At 37.7% G+C, this 23954-nt stretch overlaps 2 protein-coding genes across 5 annotated transcripts in view; both read left to right on the top strand.

Moving 5' to 3' along the window:
- Nucleotides 1-23954, top strand: part of CDC14B (cell division cycle 14B) — a 305941-nt gene that overhangs the window by 136889 nt on the left and 145098 nt on the right. The window lies entirely within an intron of this gene.
- Nucleotides 1788-16713, top strand: HSD17B3 (hydroxysteroid 17-beta dehydrogenase 3). The gene is made up of 11 exons (XM_063296715.1): nucleotides 1788-2028; nucleotides 3394-3440; nucleotides 5066-5141; nucleotides 6546-6653; nucleotides 9016-9083; nucleotides 11543-11578; nucleotides 12301-12335; nucleotides 12908-12989; nucleotides 14245-14310; nucleotides 14549-14698; nucleotides 16031-16713. The coding sequence occupies exons 1-11, from the start codon at nucleotides 1878-1880 to the stop codon at nucleotides 16127-16129; spliced, it is 918 nt and encodes a 305-aa protein (XP_063152785.1). The 5' UTR covers nucleotides 1788-1877; the 3' UTR covers nucleotides 16130-16713.

Genomic DNA, 23954 nt, shown 5'->3' with positions numbered 1-23954 from the left:
AATTAAATTGGAAAAGCAAAACTAATCATTTTTATTTACAAGAATGGAACTTGGCCCCCACCATTAACCATAAGATATTTGTAAAAATATTGAAAGGCTACAACTGCATCCTAGTGGTTTTTTAGGGATCAGGTCCCTTTTGAGGAGGGGAATGTCTTTCCAAACACGCTGCAGGTCCAAAACTTCTGCCTACTCATCTTTTCCTGCTAAACTCCAGCATCTGGCATGTGGTCCTAGGACTTTTAGGGTCTCCCAAGACCCTCTCAGAGGTCCACAAAATCAGAATTATTTGCTAGCCTATGTTGAAAAATAACACAGTATTAAAATCCCATCAATCATGAAAAGTGGTAGCAGCAGCAAATGTGTTGATTTTAATTTTCAATATGGTAAATATTGATAAATATAACCCATACAAACAAAAGCTCTTTTGGGATCCTCCATAATTTTTAAAAGTGGGAAGGGGTCCTGAGAAAGAAAATTTTAAGAAACACTGGCCAAGAACAATGTTTCCCAATCTTGGCAACTTCCGGATATGCGGACTTCCTCCCCAGCCATTGCTGAAAAATGTTGGAAATGAAATCCACATATTAGAACTTGTCCAATTTGGGGGAAAGCACCTGATAAGCATGATTTGGGAAAATCCATGATCAGATCCGCCACATTGTATATGGCTTTGCGGTTTTTAATAAATTGAAAGCAGTTACCAGTAAGTCAGGCTGTGGTAAGGAAACAGAATATTATTTTCCTTATCAAAATTGATGCCCATTTTCCCACTCTGGGCACTCCTCATAATGATTCCATGCTAGTGAGAAAAAAGATCTATGGGTTCCCATACTACCCATGGTGTTTGAGAACTGAGCTAATTTATTGAAACCACTGTGGTTCTGGAAAATCTGCATTGTCCTTACAAGATCTTGATTTGATTCAAGATTTGATTCAAGAGCTAGGGCATCATGAATCAGTATCTGGCACTGTTGATCAGGGGATGAGAATATTACTGTATTCCAACTTTCTAAAAATCTGGTTTTCAGACAAAGTTCAAGACAATTATTATAATGGTCTCCCTTCATTTTATTCCCCCAATAGCAATTCTGTGAGATAGGATGGCTTGAGAGTGACTGACCCAAAAACTCACTGACTAGTTCAAAGCAACACATACTCACACACTCAGTGCACTTCTATGTACACATTCAGGAAATAGTAACACACACATATTCTCTACTGTGTGCCTTCTGACCCTTGTCCCCTTGGCTGCTCATCCCCAGCAGTAGTTGTAGTAATAGTAGTAGTAGTAGTAATGCTACTAACCTTTCCATTTGGAGGAAAGGTGACATATAAGTTGCAATCCTGTATTTCCTACCTATTGGATTTAATTTATTCTTGAGTAGAAGATTGCTCTATGAATCCACTAAGTGATGCTGCTATTATGCCATTAAGAACAGTAGCTTCAGTAGTTATATATAAAAAACTTAAATAGGGTTAAAGCATTCATAAGTAAGGAGCTAACAGTGACCCAAACTCAATAACAAATTGAGAGACCAGATCATCATTAAATCAGCTGACAGCTTCCATGTGTTAGGAGTGAGCTTATCCCAAGAAACCCAAATATTTGTGTTCCTTGGCATTTTTGTAAAGGAAGAAAATTATCAGCTTGGCTCTGGAACTCATGTTTTGGTTTGTTTTCTATACTCTTACGTATTTGGAACATCATTTTGTTGTTATTCTGGGTGCATTCCATGGGACAAGATTCAAATGACCCGAGAAGTTATGACTAGGCACATTTATTTTTCTTTTGCCAGCCCAGCCTTCAAAGTAGTCATAGGCTGGAAGAAAGTGAGGACAGCATCTCGTCCAAGCTCTCCTTTTATCAGTTTCTCATGGATGAATTCCAGCCACTGCTTGCTCTACTTGGAGGCATCTTTTGTTCCATTTTCCTTCTAAAGTGTATTTGGTTTTTGAAATATTTTCTTCCTTACATATGGAATATTTTGCCTCAATCTTATTTTCGTTCAATGGGAGAATGGGCAGGTAAAGGCAGTTTCCTTGAATTGTTATTGTTCTTATATGACAGTGTGGAAAAGAAAGACATTAGCTCAGTGTTAGAAAGTAAGTTTTCCATACGGTTTATCTCTGAAAGTCTGGAGAATTAGACAAAATAGAGAGATGGGAACTTGTTTCATTGCTCTGATACATTACTACGATGTTCACTTCATTTTCTTTTTTTATTGCAAAGCATATAAAGCTTGTTTCCCTTTATTTGGAAAATGTTTAAAATGGACAAGTAATGGCATGGAGATTTAAAAAGTGTCCATTCCTTTATGTTATACAGTTTAATAATAATAATAATTCAATAGTTTTTTTTTTACTTTTCAAGAATGCAATCGCTATTTTTTGAGAGAGGTGTGTGTGTATTTTCATTCCAGTATGATTTATTCACATTTTGTACATGCAGATAAATTTACTCTTGTCTAGGCAGTAGCTCTTTAATGGTGGGATGCATCCCACAGGCAGCCTAGAGTGTGACACAGGATAAGACTGGAACTTTAACCATTAATGATAAGTATCATAGGTCGCCTGTAAACATATAGATGCCCTTTCTGGGTAAAGAATGGCCATTTTTATTGCCATGGTGGCATCTAGATTCTTTGGTAAAGCGATTGGTTGGAGACAGTATAAAAGATTGAGAACTACTGGAGGTTTGTTAGAATTTCTCATTTGAATCTGCAAGTATCCTCAGAAGAAAAAACAATGAGCTTATCTTATTAGAGGTTGGTAGGGTTGCCATCACAGCCATCCAAGGCTTATGACTGCTAAACTGCCCTAGGGTTTTTTCTAACCTCTTACAATTTTCTAGGCTTTTTTTTTTTTTTTTGGTATGCAACTTTGCTATCAAACCATTGCAAAGTAAACTCTTAGAAGGAAACAAATATAAGCATCATGAAATTAAATTTGCAGACTTATGTGCCCTCGCCTAGGAACAAGTCCTATTGAACTCAGTGTGATGTTCTCAGTAATAAGAAAAATTAGAGCATTTGTAAAGATGTTTATTTGCTATGACTATATAAAATCTCATTGAATTCACCAATATTTAGTTTTCAGTGAAAAAGCATAGATTTTCACTTTTAGATATATTATGATTGGATACATTATTCCAATATTTTCTATAAATAAGAATATTTTCTCTGCATGAATTTAACTATGGATTGAGTTTCTGTAGCATTTTACAGTCCATGAGCTTGGATATGAATGATGTTATCTGTTACCATATCCTGGGGAAGAATTTGCACTGAGTTCTGTTTAGTCCATCTCTTCCTAAAGGAAGAGTGGGAAATATATACATATTGAGATGTAAAAAAAGGATAAGATAACTAAAGATAATATGTTTTTTTTTAGTGATAACCGGAGCAGGAGATGGAATTGGAAGAGCCTACTCCTTAGAGGTAGTAAACAGATATATCATGATCAAACATATTGGGCTCAGACAGCTTAGAATACATTCTCATATGCTTTGTAAATAGTTTATCATTTAATACTGTGCCAAAATTCATCTTCCAACATCCTGAAAGTCTTTTTCCTTGCCAAAGAAGTTGAGGTTTTTTACTTCATTGTTGGCATGCTAATGCTATTGTTGCAAGGGGGCAGTAGCTGCTGCTGCTGCTATGATGGTATTTTTGGTTATATATCATTCCACCAATCTGTCTACCACCTTGGTACTTGCCCATACCTTGTCATTTGAAAAAAAGAAGTCCTCCTTCTCTTCAGATTTCATTGACATCTGAGAACCAGAGAGGCTACCGATCACTGGTGGGATGGTGGCAGAGTGAAAGACTTACCACTCACCCACGCTGTTCAAGCACAAGACAAACTAAACCTACACCTACGCGTGAGAATTCATCTAAATTTCCATTTGCTTTGGATTTTTTTTTTAAAGGCTAATTTCTATCACATTGCATGGGAACAGGTATACAAAATACATTTTCAGCATACAACTATTACCTTTACTTTAACACAGAGGCAGTCAATTGCATAGAATAATTATCTAGGTTCAGAGCAACTTGACATAAGCAGATGGTGTTCTGCATTATAAAGATCTTTATGGACATTACTAAACACGGTTTCAAATTTGGCTATTCAGGAAGTGAATTGAGCTCTTTGCCAAAAAGTTGATAATATCTTTGGATGCTTTCCATAGCATCAGATTCCAGGGTATGAGATGGAAGCCCCCTCTTTGCACAGAATTTTGCCATTGCAGCTGAAGGAAGCAGACCCAGCAACAAACCAGTGGGAACTCAATATGCTTCTTGAGTAGATCTAACACCAAGTCTTGTAACACCATATTTTTAAACCAGAAAAGAGAATTTTTTTAAAAAAATAAAAGTTAAAAAAGGAAGTGTTTTGGGTAACCACCTTATAGTGTACACAGTCTTGGGTATTCTAGTTTACAGAGAAGAGAATTTTGAGATCATTTCTGTAGCACAATCATACAAAGATAGATTGATAGATAGATAGATTATGTGCCATCAAGTCATTTTCGACTTCATGCAATCACATAGATCTTCTCCATGAAATCATACAAAGAGAACATGTTAAATTTTACACCACAAACACACACGCATATGCATATGCATATACATATACATACATATAAAGAAAATCTTCCATGTGGACATGAACAATCTCTCTGGATTTGTACTGCACAGTTAGAACCCTGGCCATTGCTTTGTACTTCAGCTGTACTCAGCTGTACTTCCCCAAATGCTGAATAACAAAACAAATGCAGCAAGGAACCAGAGAGTGTAGCAACAGGAATAAAATAGTGCAGAAGAACTGAATCTAACCCAAGGGCTGAATTGTGCCTCCTATACGCATGTGTGTAAACAAGGACATATATACACACAGGACTGCTTAGTACCAATGGCTGGGGAGCTATGAAGAACAAGATGCTCAGTTCTGCTTAATGGTGGGATTGGTTTTACAACACTTAAATGAAGTACACTTTTTCACAGAGGAGGTGCTCTATCAATTCAGCATAAAATTTTAAAGATTGCTGAACTTTGTTTTTCAGCTTGCCAGGCATGGTTTAAATGTGGTTCTGATAAGCCGGTCACTCAAAAACTTGGAGAAAGTAGCCTGTGAAATTGGTAAGTCTCTGAAAAGCAGGAACTTTGCCCAAGATATCTCACTTTCATATTGTAGCCTCACAGCAGAAGAATTCTTCATTAGAATCAAGCAAAAATGATACAAAATAGTGAACAAGCTTTCAGGTTTAATCAGATTGCATGTTACATTTAGAGGAGGGGAACAGAGAGAAGGAATACTGCTTTAATATTACAGGCACAAAGGCTTAAATTTTAGAATGATGTGTGGATAGGGATGGCAGATATAATTCAGTTAAATTCAAGTAAGTGCAGTTGTGGAATTTAAATCTTTTTTTTTCTTACGAATCATCATGGCTTCCTGTACAGGTAGTCCTGACTTACCATGTGCAGTTGGGACTGGCAGTTCCAGCTGTGGTCATTAAGCAAATCACTGTGGGTCATTAAGCACATCATGTGACCATGACTTGTGACTTCCTGCCGGCTTCCCTATTGACTTCGCTTGTCAGAAGCCAACAGTGAAGGTCACAAATGTGTGTTGGTTGCGAAGTACCCCAATGGTGATCACGTGACCACAGGATGCTGTGACCATCATAAATACACACCGGTTGCCCAAATCATGTGACCACAGGGACACTGTGACAGTCGCAACTTCAAGGACTGGTCGTAAGTTTCCTTTTCCAGCACCGTTGTAACTTCACACGGTTGCTGAATGAGTGGTTGGTAAGCAAGGACTGTATTATGTTTCAAGTGTCATTGTGATCAATAGATCAAAATATTGTATTTTTTAATTAAGTACTGTCTTAAAACTATTTTTATTCAACTAACACACCATCAATTAGAGAAGCCTTACAGCAGCAGTAGGGGTAATTTTGTCCTGTCATTTATTTTCCCCAAGCAAATGCTACTACATCTAACAACAAAACTCCATAACCTGCCAGCAAACAAAAATTGATTTATACATGGCACAACATACAATCACTTTGTTTCTTGCTTATTAAGGATTGTGACACCTTGAAGACCAACATTTATTGTTACTAAAGCTTATGTGGTAATTCATCTGTTAATCTCTAAGGTAAGGTGCCCCAAAATCTGTGTAACTTTTGCTAAAATAGATTAGATATTTTAGTAAAAGCCACAACAAATTTTGGAAGCCATTTTTTCTTTGTCGTGTGCCTTCCAGCAGTGAGTATCAAATAATTGAATATCTGATATAAAGTCATATAGTAACAGCTTCCCAGTGGTTCTGCCATTCTCATAAAGAGCAAAGTGGCTCCGAATATGTAAAATGGATGTAATGTTCCAATTTAAGTCCCTGCTCTGGTGTGCTCATAGATTTAATCTATTTAAACTTAATGCATTTGTAGGAGACAAATAAATTAATAGAGAATACAAAAATCTTATTTTTTCTCTTCTTCTTCTTCCCCTTCCTCCTTCTTTACAATGCAGAACAAACTACTAGGAGAATGGTGAAAATCATACAAGCTGACTTCACAGAAAATGACATGTATGAAAACATTGAAGAAAATCTTCAAGGATTAGAAATTGGAATTTTGGGTAAATTAACCAAGAATACTTTTAAAGAAGTAATTGCAGGTTTTTACATGAGTTGTTGGAATTATTTGTTAGTAAAGAATGACTGAAGTCACTAGAAATTAAGCTGGAATCAAAGGAGACTTTCCTTTTTTATGAATTAGTTAAATGTGACCATTTTTGAAGATTAAAACCCTGGTGAGATTGTTTTTTTAAAAAGTCACCCATCAGTAAAAGCAATCAATGACAAAGCAAAATAATTTGATTTTTTAAACTAATATTTTGGTTAGGGATTCTAAGAAAAACAAATTTTGTCAGTTGCCCTTTTTACCTTTCTCCAGCTACTCCAAAATAATGCAGTAGGCATCAAATTGCAAAACTCAAGGAATTTGCAGGCTTCAAATGGTTTTCTAAGTCAGTCCCCCCTCATCAACAATGCAGTCCACACATTGTCCAGTCACTGGCTTATAAGAGTTCAATCCATTGCAGAGAACAAAACATCTCAATTCAAGTTAGGCAGTAACTGGATCATGGCAGTGCTATGCAGAAGACTGTGATTGTACTGGATTCCCAGGAAGGCCTCTCATTCATTCATTCATTCATTCATTCATTCATTCATTCATTCATTCATTCACAGGAGTTATATGGCTGCCTATCTCATACAATGACGCTAGACAGCTCACAACAATTCATAAAACATAGTTAAAAACAAAGTTACCCTTCCCCCCAGGCACCAGACCAAGCATCCTCACAGCTCAAACCCCATCCTAGCCCAGTGCTTGGGGGAAGAACCAGGTCTTCACAACCTCCAGACAGCTAAAAGGGTAGGGGTCCCTCTGATCTCCAGTGGGAAGCTGTTCCAAAGGACTGGGGCAGCCACTGAGAAGGCATGGTCCCATCAGATGGCAACATTTAAGGGAGGGGACCTGGAGCACACTTATCCTATCTAACCTAGTAGGATGGGCAGATACCCTCAGGGAGAGGCAGTCCCATAAATAACTTGGCCCTGTGCCATGTAGGGCTTTAAAGGTGATAGCCAGCACTTTGAATTGTACCTGGAAAGCAACCGAAGCCAGTGCAGCTCACACAGCAGTGGTGTTACTCAGGTGAACTGTGGAGCACCCAAAACTACATGTGCTGCTGCATTCTGGACCACTTGCAACTTCTGGATGGTCTTTAAGGGCAGCCCCATGTAGAGTGCATTGCATGGGAGGTACCTAAGCATGGGTGACTGTAAGGAAGGCCTCCCTGTCCAAGAAGGGGTGCAACTGGCACACACAAGATGGATTTGTGCAAAGGCCCCCCAGCCATGGCTGCCACCTGCTATTCTAGCAGGAGCCATGAGCCCAAGATGACCCCCAAATTGTGCACCAGATCTGTACAGGAGAGTGTTACCCCATCCAGAGTCAGAGATGCCAACTATCCTGACCCTGGGGGACCAAAAACCTACAACCACTCCATCTTGCTAGGGTTGAGTCACAGTCAGCTTCTTCCCTTCCAGCCTCCAGGCCCTGAGCCAGCACCTGAACAGCATCACGTGCCCGGCATGGGATAGAGATGTATACTTGGGTATCATCAGCATATTGATGATACCGAACCCCATGCCAGCGGATGACCTCTCCCAGCGGCTTCATATCTCAAGAAAGACTTGAGCCCTGAGGTGTCCGACATAATAGGGGCCTAGGGCTAGACCTCTCCTCTACCACAAGCACTGACTGGTACTGGCCACAAAGAAAGGAGAACCACTGCAAAACAGTGTCCCCCCCCCCCCCAGTCCCCCAAGCCAGTCCACCATGGTTGATGGTATCAAAAGCCACTGAGAAATCCAGAAGGACCAGGATGGACCATATCACCCCCATCCCGAGCCATCCAAAAGTCATCTAGAAACGCGACTAGTGCTGTCTCGGTACTATAGCCTGGCCTGAATCCTGACTGAAAAGGGTCCAGATAAATTACTCAGCAAAACATTTTGTGTGATAGTTTCTCTTCTTGTATCCTCTAAATTTGTATGTCACTAAATTGGTCTTCATCAGAGAGACATGGTTGATCTGACAGTTTTATTAGAAAACAACAATCAACAATCATGTCTATCTGAACAAATTCTATGGCTATTCTATCTTCAGGAAAAAGCATCTTAAAACAGGGTTGGGAACCTGTTGAAGAGAGCTGGTTATTTCACCAAAAGAGACGGGGGCAAAAATGTTTGGGTTTCATTTTTCAGCAGAGAAAGAAACTGGGGCTTTGTCCTTAAATAATACCAATGCATCCTAGGAGGCAGAAGCTCTGGAGACCCAAAGAGTGGGGCTCTGGGCTGCATGTGATCCAGGGGCCCTAATGGTTCCACTTAATTTCATGATTCTAAATTTCTGTTGTTCTTTTTTATTAGTTAACAATGTTGGAATGCTTCCTAATCGCTTTCCACGCCATTTTCTTAATATTCCAGATAAAGATAAGGTAAGAATTCTTCTATGATAGTAATAAAGCTCATGTGTTTGTCTTTTCACACAGAATGTAGTATCAGCCCCACTAGGTAGATCAGACCAGAAAATAACTCCACAGGGACAATAGAATTATACTTTATTGAGATGGGCTAAAGCAACAGAGTATTGTAAGCCTGACTGTGCTTTACCTCCCCTCCTTCTTATACCCCAGTGAATCAAGGAGGTGTAGGCCTGAGCCACTTCCCAAATATTACCTTGCTTCTCAGGGCTTAAAGAATGTTTCAGCCCAATTTTCCTAGGTAACAGGTGTTGGAATTATCAGGAGTCAACTCAGCATTGTCTCATAAGCATAAGGGGGTCTCTCTAGTAAACCCATCTCTATTGTGCTTGTGGGATGTTACATGGGTCACCTGATTTCCACTTCCTCCTCCTCCTTGGGCTTGGGGATTAATCTCCATTACTCTTCTGGCATGCATGCAAGAGGAGCAGCTGCAGGATGCAGCTCTCACCCTTTAGAAAGTGTCTACAAAGAACCAGTGATAATTAAGTGCTTTCTACTGTGAACCTACCTGTATCCAGAACTGAATAAAAGTAAGCTATCTCTATTTTCTTCATCTAACTACAGTGTGAAGACTGAATTTATTTCTGAACATAATTAAGCTTAATGTGCAAGTTTATTTTATTTTATTTTATTTTATTTTATTTATTTAGAATAGAATAGAATAGAATAGAATAGAATAGAATAGAATAGAATAGAATAGAATAGAATAGAATAGAATACTTTATTGGCCAAGTATGATTAGACATACAAGGAATTTTACTTCGGTGCAAGAGCTCTCAATATATTTACAAAACATCAGAAAATAAACAATAAAGTAGTAATGTTACTTACTAAAACTATACAATCAAGAAAAGAAAAGAATTGAAGGAAAATAATACTATGACTATTAAGTAATACACACTCATATTTAAAGGGAGAATTAAGGGACAATATACTGCATCTGTTGTCTAACATACGTTCACATTTAACAGAGCATTACCAGTCACATCTTAGCAGTCATGTCTTACCATACATTATCAATCATTATATCATGCTACACTAATTAGGTGTTCAACAGAGCAATGGCACGAGGGAAAAAAACTGTTTCGATGTCTAGGTGTTTTGACATACGGTACTCTGTAGCACTGTCCTGATGGTAGAAGTTGAAACAGTTTATGTCCAGGATGCGAAGGATCTGCCGATATCTTCTCTGCCCTCCTTTTGACCCTTGCAGTCTACAGGTCTTCTGTAGAAGGCAGGCAGATTGCAATAATTCTTTCTGCAGACTTAACTATCCATTGAAGTCTATATCTGTCCTGCTTGGTTGCGGAACCAAACCAGACAGTTATAGAAGAACAGATAACAGACTCAATAATTCCTCTGTAAACTGTACCAAAAGCTCCTGAGATAAATTAAACTTCCTAAGATGACACAGGAAGAACATCCTTTGTTGTGCCTTTTTGATGATAGTTCTGATGTTAAGCGTCCATTTCAGGTCTTGAGAAATTATGGAGCCCAAAAACTTAAAGGACTCTACTACTAATACTGGGCTATCGAATATAGTAAGAAGAGGGCAATTAGAAGAATTCTTTCTAAAATACACAACCATCTCTACAGTTTTATTTTAGTATTTTATTTATTTATTTGATTTCTATAGCCGCCCATCTCAGCAAGTGACTCTGGGCGGCTTACAACAATAAAACTATAAAAACAGTTAAAACAATTACAATTAAAACAAATAAAATATATAATAAATACAAAATAAATATACAGGGCTGCCTTTTTTGGTTCACGCTTCTACTCTGCAAGATTGCTGCTTGCTGCTTGGAGTTCTTTTATTAACCTTTAAAAACTCCATCAACAGGAACATGTCTTTCAAGACCATCTCCCATATTCTCCACATTAGAGGATTAGTTTCTATTGAAGTAAATAGGTAGACGATAAACAAGTTTTCTAAATTTGTTTGAGTTTGATTCACATTTCAATTTTTTTTAATGAAGTTTTGATTAGAATCAAACATGGGTCTCTTTTTGGGTCTGTGGACACAACTGGATGTTTGAGAAAGTGTAATGGGACCAACACAAAATGGTTGCTTTGGATTATAGGCGATCAAGATGTTTATTACTGCAAAGAAACACCGATTTCATAGAAAGAAAAGGTGCCAGGTTGGGGAAGATTGACCTATGTAACTGTTAGTGGCCCACTGGTGTCACAACTCTGCTGCTCCAAACAAGCCATCTTGCTGAATAATGGTTGGGTTATCCTGTACAAGCAAATTAATCCTCAGTCAAGTAGGAAGCCTCATGCACACCAACGGGAACAGATTCTTAAACATCTCATTCTAGAAATTGGAGTCAAACTGAATTTTCTGAGCCCCTTGTCTTCTTCAAATAATCAAAACTGCCATGTAATCCATTTATTATTCTCAACAGGACCTCATTAACTGCAACATCATGTCTGTCACTAAGGTATGTACTACAGGCCAGCTCAACTCGTATGTTTGCTTGCCAAAAGGTAAGGTGTAACATTTGAACTGAATGTAAAGAAACACAGACATGGACAATTGCAGCTCTTTGTCACCCTTGAGACTGGTCCTGCAGACTAAGACTGATAGGAAGGAAGGCTTATAAGATCTGGACAGCCATATTGGGAGTCCTCGCAACAAGCTGAGATTTTATCAAAATTACAAAAAGTGTGTCATGACATCATCATAAACCATTGCCCCCAATTTATTGCATGTGATATCACAACTACAAAGGGACAGAATTTGCATTGTGACATTACTAGACAAATGTTGTCACTTGCCTCCCTTGCCACCTACAGACACTCATGGGCCATGTGTTGCCCATGGTGTCTGGGCAATCCTAATCTAATCCTTATCTCATGATTCCCTACTTCCCCAGCATCCATTTCTTGAGGTACCCAACTCAGCCTACCTAATGATGGGACCAATCCTCCTAGTCTAATCTCTTTTTTTCTTCAACTCTACCCCTTGCACTTACTAGCCTCTTGTCCTCATGTTGTTTCATTTGTATCCAAGGAAACGTGCATGCACACACACACACATCGTCAATAGCTAATTTTGGGCATCAGTATAAACTGTTTAGGGCATTGCAGGGGCTGTATTGCCAATGTTTGCTGTATTGTCTCAACCTATGAGGTACAGTTCTAATTGCACTTTTTTTTTTAGATGACGCGAATAGTTTTGAAACAAATGGTGGCAAGGTAAAAGCAATTTCCTATATTACAATTTATTTACTTATTAATTTATTGCTTTTCTTCAGGGAAGCTTTTCAGTTTTAATGAAGTTTGGGCTGATTTTGGTTGGCATAAATTACACCTGCATGATCATGAACCAGATATTAGGCCATATCACAGTATCAATGTATGTAGCTCATCCAGTATCATAAAAGGGATATTCCATGGCAATTTTCTTCTCTCTGTAAATTAAGTGTTTGCACCCTGCTAATTAACTACAAATTCACCAGGAATTTGAATCCATTAGGTAATGTTATTCTAACTGTTTGCAGGTTAGCCTTGAAGGATATACAGTATGGCAATTTTTTTTACTGTGGATTTCCCCAAAAATCAAATGGAGGACAGGAATCTTATCTTTTGTAAAACCTAAATATATGAGTGTAAATACTTTTTAGCTCAAAGAAATACCATAAATCTCTAATGATCTTTCTAAGAAAACTGAGCTTGGGTAAGTACTGGCATCCCTTAAACTGGTGTAGGCACAATATTAGTTTACTGCATGCAAGATACCTAAAAGTTATTTTCATTTTACATTTCAGAAAAAAAGGTCTGATTCTTAACCTTTCATCAGCCATTGGCACCTTTCCTTGTCCTTTTTATGCAATCTATTCTGCCTCTAAGGTATGACTTAATTTTTTTTAATTTCAGATTTTATCTATTGTTATCAGTTTGATGAGACTAAAAATTCATTGCCATAATGGACTGCGATCCATTATGGCAATGAATTCTAAAGGTTCCTAAAGGAAGATCCCAACAGTTGTATGATATTTCTGATGTTCTTTTCTAAAAGCTGAGGTCAGATCTCATCCACCTCCTTTGCAAGATTGTGAAGAACTCTGCAAAGTTATTCAGAGCCCTGAGGTTAGAGCAGTGTTTCTCAACCTCAGTGACTTTAAGATGTGTGGACTTCAACTCCCAGAATTACCCAGCCAGAATTCTGGGAGTTGAAGTCCACACATCTTAAAGTCGCTGAGGTTGAGAAACACTGTGTTAGAGAAACCAAAATGGAGGCATTCCAGGAAAAGGAGTGGAAGAGTGACAGATGCAAAGCAATCTTCTTTCCCTGATATGCTCTCAGAAGATGAAAGAATTGTATCTGTCCAAGAGATACCATTAAAGCCAATGGGAGGGAAAATGGTTGAAACTGATGAAATAGGAACATAGGACAACTCCCTACCCACCCATGTACCATTTACTTAATGGTCTGCTAGCAAAAATTGAGCAAGACAAAAGAAAAGGTGGCAACTCTGTCTAAAGTGTATTTTTGTTTTAATCCCAAGCTACTTAAAAAAAAAAAAAAAAGCTACAAGAAAAGGAGTACAGTATTATTTGTCCAAAATTGGAGGGGGAGAATTGGGTGAACTGTGTGAGTTTTATTTTGAGCCCTTTTATCTTTCTTCCCCAGATCCAGGCATTATTATAATAACACATTATGTTCACCTGTTCCAGTTCTTAAATTATTACCCTTTTTTTCAAATAGTCATTTGGAATACTTGAACGTGTTAGCTGTACAGGTAAGTCCCAATTCACTGGAGGGAGAGAATGACACATCTTTATATACTCAGCCCTCTTGTGATTGGGATTCCTGGCAATCCCTGTTTTCCTACTTCACATATTTGTTGCAAATGTCTCAAGAGGTCATTTATATCTGAGTTAACTGGACTGAACTTGTGGGCAACCTTTCTACATTCTCAGTAGGAAAGAATTATTCAGCAATAACACTGAGTAGTGATAGGAAGAAAAAAATGAAAGGTTTTGAAAAAGGTCCTGGATGAAATCAGGCTTTAGTTCTGTCAAATAATATTTGATAAATGCATGCAATTAATGTCATATTTTTAAAAAATCTGTCCCTTTATTTCTCTGTAATTCTATCTAGGCTTTTGTGTATACATTTTCCAAAGCACTTCAAGTAGAATATAAGCCAAAAGGAATTGTGATACAGGTAATCACGTTTCTTTTTTCTTTTTGCAATAAGCATCAAATTAAATCAACTGAATGGATTAAATGTTGGGGGCTTTGGACATTTTTATCATTTTTTTCTTTCCTCCTGCTTAAAAGAACTCCTCCCTTTCTCTTCTTTACGTCTTCATATATTTTTTCCAATGAAGTATAAACATGTTATCATTTACAAACTCTTCTGGAATGTGAAGCTGTGACTGTTATTTTGCTCCTCACTTCAGGCAGTGACTCCCTTTGCTGTTTCTACTCCGATGAGCATGAATAAAGAGCCCAATCTAATCACCAAGACAGCAGAAGAGTTTGCTCGAGAGTCATTGAGCTATGTTATGTTTGGTGATGAGACGTTTGGATGCTTAGCCCATGAAATCTTGGTAATTCAGTTTTGAGCTTGGATTGCGGAACTGTTAGTGTTTTCCTTTAGCAGCATATTGTAGGAGGAAGACTGTGTTAGTCTATGGTAGCGAAAAATCAGAAGGAATCCGGTAGCATTTTTTCCTTTTCCTTATGCCTTTTAATAAAATAATAAGTTTAATAAATTTTATTAAAAGGCATAAGATGGTGATTACATCTGATGAAGCAAGCTGCAGCTCATGAAAAGTCATGCCTTTTAATAAAAAAAAATTTAGCCTGAAAAGGTGCAAGAGATTCCTTCTGATTTTTAGCTAGCAGCATATGTGAAAATGATGCTGTAACCCTTTAATTTTAGCCTTCAGTAACACACACTCCAAAAACTATGTCTTCTCAGGAAGATGCCAGCTGGCCTGCCCATATATTATATAGTTTTATATGGCCATACAAATACCACATTGGATTATTGAGCTGAGATTTGTGAAGAAACCTATCACAGAAATAAAATCACCTCTTGCCTCTTATTTCTGTGGAAAAAAAAAATCTGAAAATTAGGTGGAACCCTTATGGACTGTAAAGAAGCTGAGAGCCATGTATGGTGCAGAGGCTTGTGACTGCTCATGCTTACTTTAGATAATACATTTTGTATTGTGCCATATTGAAGAACACTTTAAATTTTTGAGGTGCTCCACTGAATCCATATTGATTATGGATTTGCATCTGAATATTAATAACACTATAATAATGAAGCTTACACCATATGCTTTGCATGTAGAAAATCTCAGGTTCTTTGTAGCCAGACTATTCCTGGCATTTTCAGTCAAAGAAGGATCTTGGCTATCAGTGATATGAAAGACCTCTTCTTGGCACCCTCTATATGTGATGAACTTTAATGAGCATAAACTCCAACCAGCATAGTTATTGACTGTGCTGCCTAGGTATTATGGCAATGGGAATCCAAAACATCGGGATGGCACAAGGTTACCCCAGTGTCTATTTTAATTAGAATATACAATGCTGGACCAGAAAGATAACTAATCTTTTAGAAGCTTGCTGACAGCTGAGCTGAGTCATGAAGGTGCAGCAAGAGGATAAGCCTTGTAATGTGTTGTTAGAAATATTTTCACTGCCAAGGAAAGGTGTTAAATATATCACAGTAAGTTGGTTGCATATGGGTGCCATGCATGGCAGTGCCTAGGATGGGAGACTTGAAGCTCTACCTCTGGCCACAAAATGCCTTAAGCTTACTCCTGCTACTGTGCACCAACTGTTGTGTTGTTCTATCTTATAAAAGTATAAGATCATACTTGGAGTTTTAACTTTTTTCCCTTTTCCTTCTCCTTCTTTTGATGAAGGCACGATTTATACAGTGTATTCCTTTTTGGTTGCTCCAGAGCAACAAAGTACAAGAAACTGTGATATGTCATCTGGCGGAGCATTCCAAAAGTACCTGATAAAACCTTATGCATCTCAGTGTGAGCCTGCCTTGATGATCTGGTATGAATTATAGCAGCAGTAAACTTGATTAATTGAAAGATTTTCAAACATGCATAAAAAGAGCCCTTCAATATCTTTTAAAAAAAATATAATGTACTAATTTTTGCTTTGCTTGTCCATTTTTGTTGCTTGCATTATTTGCTGATAAATATTTTAAGCACTTTTATTTCCACCATGATTTATACTGTTGTTTTGATTTTCACAATGGCTTTAGTGGGAAATAATTGTGTACAATTATTTTGGGAAAAAGTTCACAGTGTATTAGATATGAACAAAAGCAAATGGGGTAATAAATATTTAGTATGTGTCTCATCAGCAAATCAGTCAAATTATTTGATTTCATTTGTATGTGAATAAAAGTAATCATTCAAACAAAAAAAAATACTTTCCTTTTTAAGTAATAGATGTTTCACTCCAGGTATCATTTTAGAAGAAATGGAGATGCCTTTTTAAATATAGTACTTATCATCTGTAGTCCTCCTATTTCTTTAAAATAATATACACTCTCTTTGTTTTATTTAACCAATAAATGGACTAATTAAATTAAAAGCTCAGTTTAATGGACTAATTGGGTAGAAAGAGTGTGTGTAAAAGCACAATGTAAGTTAAATGGTGAACAGGATTGCACTATACACTACATGAGCAATGTAATGTGTACAATACAATACATAATTGGCATTATTTCAGACAACAGTACAAGGTAAATATTTTGTAATCTTCCAGTTTTATTTCTCTCATTTTAACCTATTTTAAAGTAGTGTATAACAGTGAATCCCCATTTCTGAGAGTGAGAAACACATTTTGTCCCAACTCAATTTGTCCCAAATGATTGACTTTCCTGTTGTTTGGGGCAAAGTCTGTTATTGCCTGAAAATTCAGATCCAACAGATTTGCCCATTAAATCTGACCTCCACCAAACCAAGGTCCTTTACCTTTACCTTAGGATAGTGGGCCAATATAAAGTTCCCACTGACCTTAGGGTCCCCTGTCTAAGGTCTACAGCAGGTATTAAAATATATCTTTGACTATTACTAATAAAAAGATTTGGTATTCAGGCATGCTTATGTCATTTGCATTCAGTAAACTTGAAATAAGATTTTCTGCCAGTTTAGGGGGATGGAAATCCAAATCATCACGCTGTTGATGTAATAATTAAACAAAAGTAAGGTGAAAGTGCAGTCTTGTCTGAGACCTGCTTTTTTTGTGCATACTGAGGTCTGTGGTGATAAAGATTAGGCATCCAAAATGCTTGGCAGGTTTAGGGGTGTAGAAATATTGCTGGGTGGAAGTGCCCTATGGAGTCTTTCTTGACCTACATGCATTTTCTGCAGCTTAATAAATATTGATTACAAGTCACCTGCTTTCTTTTTTGCTTTTGTGCCTTTTTTTTTTTTGAAACCTGAACAATCAGCACACAGAGTAATAATTAGAATAGATGTGTGCTGATAATATCCATGCCTGTTGGGAAATGATTAACATTAGGAATTTTTTATTAAATCAAGGTCTGTTTCTGGGTTGGTTCATTCTGGACCCTTACAACTGTCTTCAGCTGTAGCTTGGTTGAAATTTCTGTAATTCATAGTCTCTATAAGATAATATATGGTTGTAACTCACTAGGTTGAGTGGGTTTGAAAATTCATTAAGGAACTGGGAATGTTCAAGGTCTCTCTTTTTTTTTTACACTGTCAACACACATAAATCACTTATCACATTTTTTTCATTAATTGGTCTCTCTTATTGCCATCCTGACTTGTAAAGATGTAAGAGAATATTTATATAAACACAGTATCTCAGATAGGTACAATGAAGGTCACACTAGCTACTTTAAAGACGTGGCTGGCCCCTCCATTCTCCTCTTCCTCTGAGCAAACATTGAAGAAATCAGTAAATGAGCATTAATTGTTTGGGGCCACAAAATCAGCTCTCTGTATTGGGGTTTTCAATAAAAGATCTGTTCAGACAACTAAATCCTTTCCTAGCAAGGTAATTTACAAGATCTGTATGTATATGATAGAACCAGATCATGAAAATAGGTGGGGGAGCCAATGCTGATTGAGACTACACTAGGGGACAGACCTCCTGAAGAATCTGTATAATGACCAAGTAGCAACAGTAAGAACAGACCACGGAACAACGGACTGGTTTAAGATTGGGAAAGGAGTACGGCAGGGCTGTATACTCTCACCCTACCTATTCAACTTGTATGCAGAGCACATCATGCGACAAGCTGGCCTTGAAGAATCCAAGGCTGGAGTTAAAATCGCTGGAAGAAACATTAACAATCTCAGATATGCAGATGATACCACTTTGATGGCTGAAAGTGAAGAGGAACTGAGGAGCCTTATGATGAAGGTGAAAGAAGAAAGTGCAAAAGCTGGTTTGCAGCTAAACCTCAAAAAAACCAAGATTATGGCAACCAGCTTGATTGATAACTGGCAAATAGAGGGAGAAAATGTAGAAGCAGTGAAAGACTTTGTATTCCTAGGTGCAAAGATTACTGCAGATGCTGACTGCAGTCAGGAAATCAGAAGACGCTTAATCCTTGGAAGAAGAGCAATGACAAATCTCGATAAAATAGTTAAGAGCAGAGACATCACACTGACAACAAAGGCCCGCATAGTTAAAGCAATGGTGTTCCCTGTAGTAACATATGGCTGCGAGAGCTGGACCATAAGGAAGGCTGAGCGAAGGAAGATCGATGCTTTTGAACTGTGGTGTTGGAGGAAAATTCTGAGAGTGCCTTGGACTGCAAGAAGATCAAACCAGTCCATCCTCCAGGAAATAAAGCCAGACTGCTCACTTGAGGGAATGATATTAAAGGCAAAACTGAAATACTTTGGCCACATAATGAGAAGACAGGACACCCTGGAGAAGATGCTGATGCTAGGGAGAGTGGAGGGCAAAAGGAAGAGGGGCCGACCAAGGGCAAGATGGATGGATGATATTCTAGAGGTGACGGACTCGTCCCTGGGGGAGCTGGGGGTGTTGATGACCGACAGGAAGCTCTGGCGTGGGCTGGTCCATGAAGTCACGAAGAGTCGGAAGCGACTAAACGAATAAACAACAAAGGGGACAGACCATTAGTCCTCAGCTGTGAGTTTCACTGTAGATAAAATCTCTGCTTATTTTTGGGTAATGGAAAAAAGAGGTAGCTGCTAGTAATGTCTTAAGCTTTAATTAAACTGTGGTTAATTCTATGATGCTAAAGAATTCCATAATCAATGGAGAATAAACCTTTGTGGACTAGTCTGTTTAGCAGCATATACCTAATACTTAACAAATCAGGAAATTTCCAAGGAAGTTGTGATTGACAGGCATTCAGACCAATCCTGTGGCTCTGTCTTGTCATACCACAGAATGTAAAAAGGGACTTTATGACATCTCCAGAGCTGCTACTTGATTTTTATCAAGAGTCTCAAGACACATAAAAACAAATGCAGATCTATGGCTTTTATTGTTCAGTTTTTGAACTAAAAGCTCAATTCACACATACATTCTTGCATAGCTACCTATTTCAAATTTTAGCTGGCCAGGCCAGGCTTGAATTCCAAAAGAATGTAGGTGGAATAGCTGAATAAAATGTTTAATCTATGTGATCGCTTCAAAAGACTACATGTCCCATGCATCTTTGCAACTTCCGATAAGGCTTGCACACACACACCTTGGTATTTTTCTCACACCAGCTGATACTTTTCCACTGCCTCATCCAGTTCACATGGGCATATTTCTTGTTTGGATATCGTTTTCACCTTCTTGTGTTTTCTTTGAAGCCATCATTCTCCACATGCTATGTTATAAAGATTCAGCCTTTCTGAATCTTTATTCTGCTTTGAGTAGGTCTCATGTACTCCATCTTATATACGGGTCTAATCACAGACATACATGGTATAAAGCTACACATTACCACTATTCCATGGCATTATATAATCATTTTTGGCATTATACGCTAGTGACAGTATACTGGCAATGATATATGGATATTTAATACATTCAAATTGTCCAAACCACCAACAAAACTGCAGCTATTACTTGCCCAGCTTGTGGGAATACTCCCATCACATCTGTGTTTTATTAATTTTATGTTCAAATAGAACCAATCTGAAAATTCATGTGGATTTAATAATGTTAATTATATAGCACCCAGAGAGATAATTATGCAAGGAATGGAAATGACTCCTTAATGGAACCAGATTTACATAAACCAGTAGTTTCCAAGTTTTTGGGTCAATGGGTATATTTGGAATTTTGAAAGTATCTCATGGTACTAGGGCTGCCATGAGAGAGGACTGTCCATTCATGAAATGGCTGCCATGGTGCCACAGCAATAGTTACTTGAAAATTAAAGCAGGAGGTGGAGAGTAGAAGGATAGGGAGCTTTGAGACCCAAGAAACATGTTTATAGGCATTATGATGGCAACACCAGAACTTGATTTGCCTCTTTATCACCATCTCTGCTAGGCTAAAAATATTGACCTATAAAAGCAGTTCAACTTTAAAGATTATTTAACTTTCTGTATATATGGGCACACATGCATACAGGCATCTGTGTTAATTTGTAGCAAATATCTCCGTATACACTGAGTCTCACTTGTTCACATTTACGCATGTCAAGAGGATTTTTCAAACAGCTCAATGATGTGGTATCAGCACACACACGTTTCTTTGACAGGTATTTGTATTGACACCCATATAGCTGAAGAAGAATGTTTTTATGTTACCTTACCTTGCTGTCTCGCTGTAAGTTGAGTTTTTAGGAGCATTTCTCTAGAGGAAAATGTTCAGTTAAAAGTATGTTTCCTTTTTAAAATTTATTTATTTATTTATCTATCTATCAAATTTTATCACTGCCCACCTCCCTCCCAAGGAGGGACTCTGGGCAGTTTACAATAAAATAGTATTTACATTTTTTATTTACAATAAAATATTGAAATTTTAAAAATGGGCTCCTCTCCATTTTTGTTCCATTGTAAATATGAATATCAGCTACAACGCTTCCATGTGGAGAGGATGGAAATGGCTAGGATGAACATGCACTTATGCAATCAGATGATCCTATGCAGCGAAAGGGATTTCTTCAAATAAGTCTTTCTTGTGGGCCATCAATCAAACAGTTCAATTCTAAGCCTGCTGATGCTCATTTCTCTGCTTTCAGGGTCTGTGCATGTGTTTGGGACTGGAGTAATATAAAATCAGAAACCAGCAGAATATTATCAAATATATCTCTGTCATGATTGATGTGGATCTGAATGGAGGATAAAAATTAAAAAAGAGTTGCGTAACTCAGAAGTAAAGAAGAATCGCTAAAATCAAAGATATTAGGGAACAGAACAACCACATCTAAAAACATGGGCATACACACGTGTATACAGATAGGATATTCTAAGCTGAAATGCTCCTCAGCTTAATGAAAGAGTTAAATCACTTGGAAATTCAGCCATGTGCCAGAGGATGGAACAATGCCACATTTTTAGATGTCCAGCTAACCTTGCAGTGCAATTATTCTATGTTACCAAAGTTGTTGATTTCCCCCCAGTAATAATCATCTTTATTTTCTTTGCCCCAAATTTCAGAGAATTTGGGGCAAAGTTATCTTTATTTCATTATTTATCAAGTTATCTTTATTATTTATCAAGTTATCTTTATTTTATTATTACGGTATTAGAATATCTAAGTTTTAGAATAAGAGAATGTGCCATTTGATACTTCTGTCTTATCATTACAAGAACAAGTGATCTTCCTTGTCATAAATGTCCATAGCACCAATACTATATTCCAAGAATTTTGACTCAAGAATCAGTATAGCTGACTTTCTGAATGAATTTCTTGGTAAAAGAAAAAGCATCATGCATGTCTGTTTGCCTGCTTGCCTGCTTATCTGTATCTACCTACCTACCTACCTACTCACCGACATACTATTTATCTTGGACTGAAAGGCCCTGTCTGTCCCAGTGAGCCTTCATGGCTGGAAGAGACTTGAACTTGATCTCCCCAGTTTTAGTTCATCACTTTTAAGCCTATACCACATTGTGGGTAATGTGAATTGCCAGTTTATTTGCTGAGCCAGGAATGTGGAAAAAACACAGATGAGAGCTTGGTCACTACTCTTTTGACATTTGTCACACATGATTAGTTACTTATGAAAGCAGCATATGGAATTTATTTTCTATTATAGCCCATCTGTGCTGGTAATTTGTTATTCACTATCTGAGGAAAATGTTGAGTGGTTCAATATATATCCAGGAACCCCATTTTAGAGCTTTGAAATATGAATAGTTTTCAGTTATGAAGCTTTCTGGTTGGGCTTGCTTAATAAGGACATCAGTCCATTCAGAATATTTACACTATGTCTGTCATATACTAATAGACACTCTTAAGCACTTAAGAGAAGGGACAAGGCCATGTGTAACAGTTTATCAGTCCTGTAGCTCAAGGGTCTCAGGTCTCAATCCACTACTGAAAGGGAGTCGTCTCACCATGTTGGTAGGCTTTTCTGAAGGATGTGGCTTGAAGACTGCCACTTTAAATGAGCCAGAGATTTTATAGCAAACTTAGCTGCAAACCTATCAATGAAAACAATTTACAGTGGGATGATGATGATGATGACACTTGGTATGGACAGGTCTCTTCTTTTTACCATATATAGATACATCATACACGCATATATATTTACATCACAGTTTCCTGTGGCTACTTTAATGTGCTGTCATGGTATTACCTGTAAACACCTCTGGAAAAAAGGAGATCACAAGAGCTTGGGCTTTGGTGGTGGAACATTGCATTATTTTTGGAAAAGTCCTTCTGAAAAATAACAGCAGGACTAACAAGACAGGCAGTCTCCTATTTCACATGACAACTGGATACATTCAGGTCAGGTTCCTTGCCAAATATGATAAATATAATAACAGAATAATGAAAAATGTAGTTTGATCTTTTCTCACATTAGCCTAAAATCTTCTTATCACTTGACCTTGTTAGAGAAAATGGATGTAGAGCCAGAAAGCTTTATCGTACTATGAAAATAATGCCACTGTTATTCTATTTTAATCTTCTCTAGCTGGTTGCCCTCCAGATATGTTGAACTAAATACCTGCCATTGTTCCCATTTACCACGCTGCCTGGATATGACTGGAGCTGTGGTCTTACAAGTCTGTTTTTCTACTTGCAGAGATGCATTGTTCTCAGATTCAACAGGACCAAAGGCTGGTTCTTACTGCAAAATCATCCCAACCACAATCATGATACATTCTTCATTTCTGAAGACCTTCCAGGTACATCTCTTAGGTTTCCAAAAGTTGTTACCAAATTGTGAGGTTTTAAAAATGGTGACGTTGGGAATTTATTAAATACTGGAGAGTTATATTAACTGCATTTAATTTTAATTAAATGTAAATCCAATCAAGCTTGCTTTTTGACCTGACTCCACAGTTTACTTGTTACAGTGCAGCCACTGGGATGCACCTCAAAGGTCAAGTTCAGTCCAACCCAGGAAAAGCTGCTACCCCTGGGCTAGAAGATACTCCAGGTCCAGGTCCATTAGTTAATTAATTAATGACTCAAGGATTTGACTGTTGGCTTCTCCAGCCTGTAACCACATCTAGTTCCTACCCACCTCCATCCCACCATCCCCAGGTCACTGCCTCATAATTATTCAGTGATTTTCATGGCTAAGCAAGTAAGGATTTGAAGTGAAATCCCCCCTTAGTTCTAGTTCAACATTTGAACCAGTAACTTGCTGTGATGATTGCCTTAATCCAAATAAAACTCTCAGACTCAAAATCACAA

The sequence above is a fragment of the Candoia aspera genome, chromosome 2, assembly GCF_035149785.1.
Source record: "Candoia aspera isolate rCanAsp1 chromosome 2, rCanAsp1.hap2, whole genome shotgun sequence".
In the NCBI taxonomy this organism is placed as follows: domain Eukaryota; kingdom Metazoa; phylum Chordata; class Lepidosauria; order Squamata; family Boidae; genus Candoia; species Candoia aspera.
This window is presented reverse-complemented; position numbering and strand designations above follow the sequence as displayed.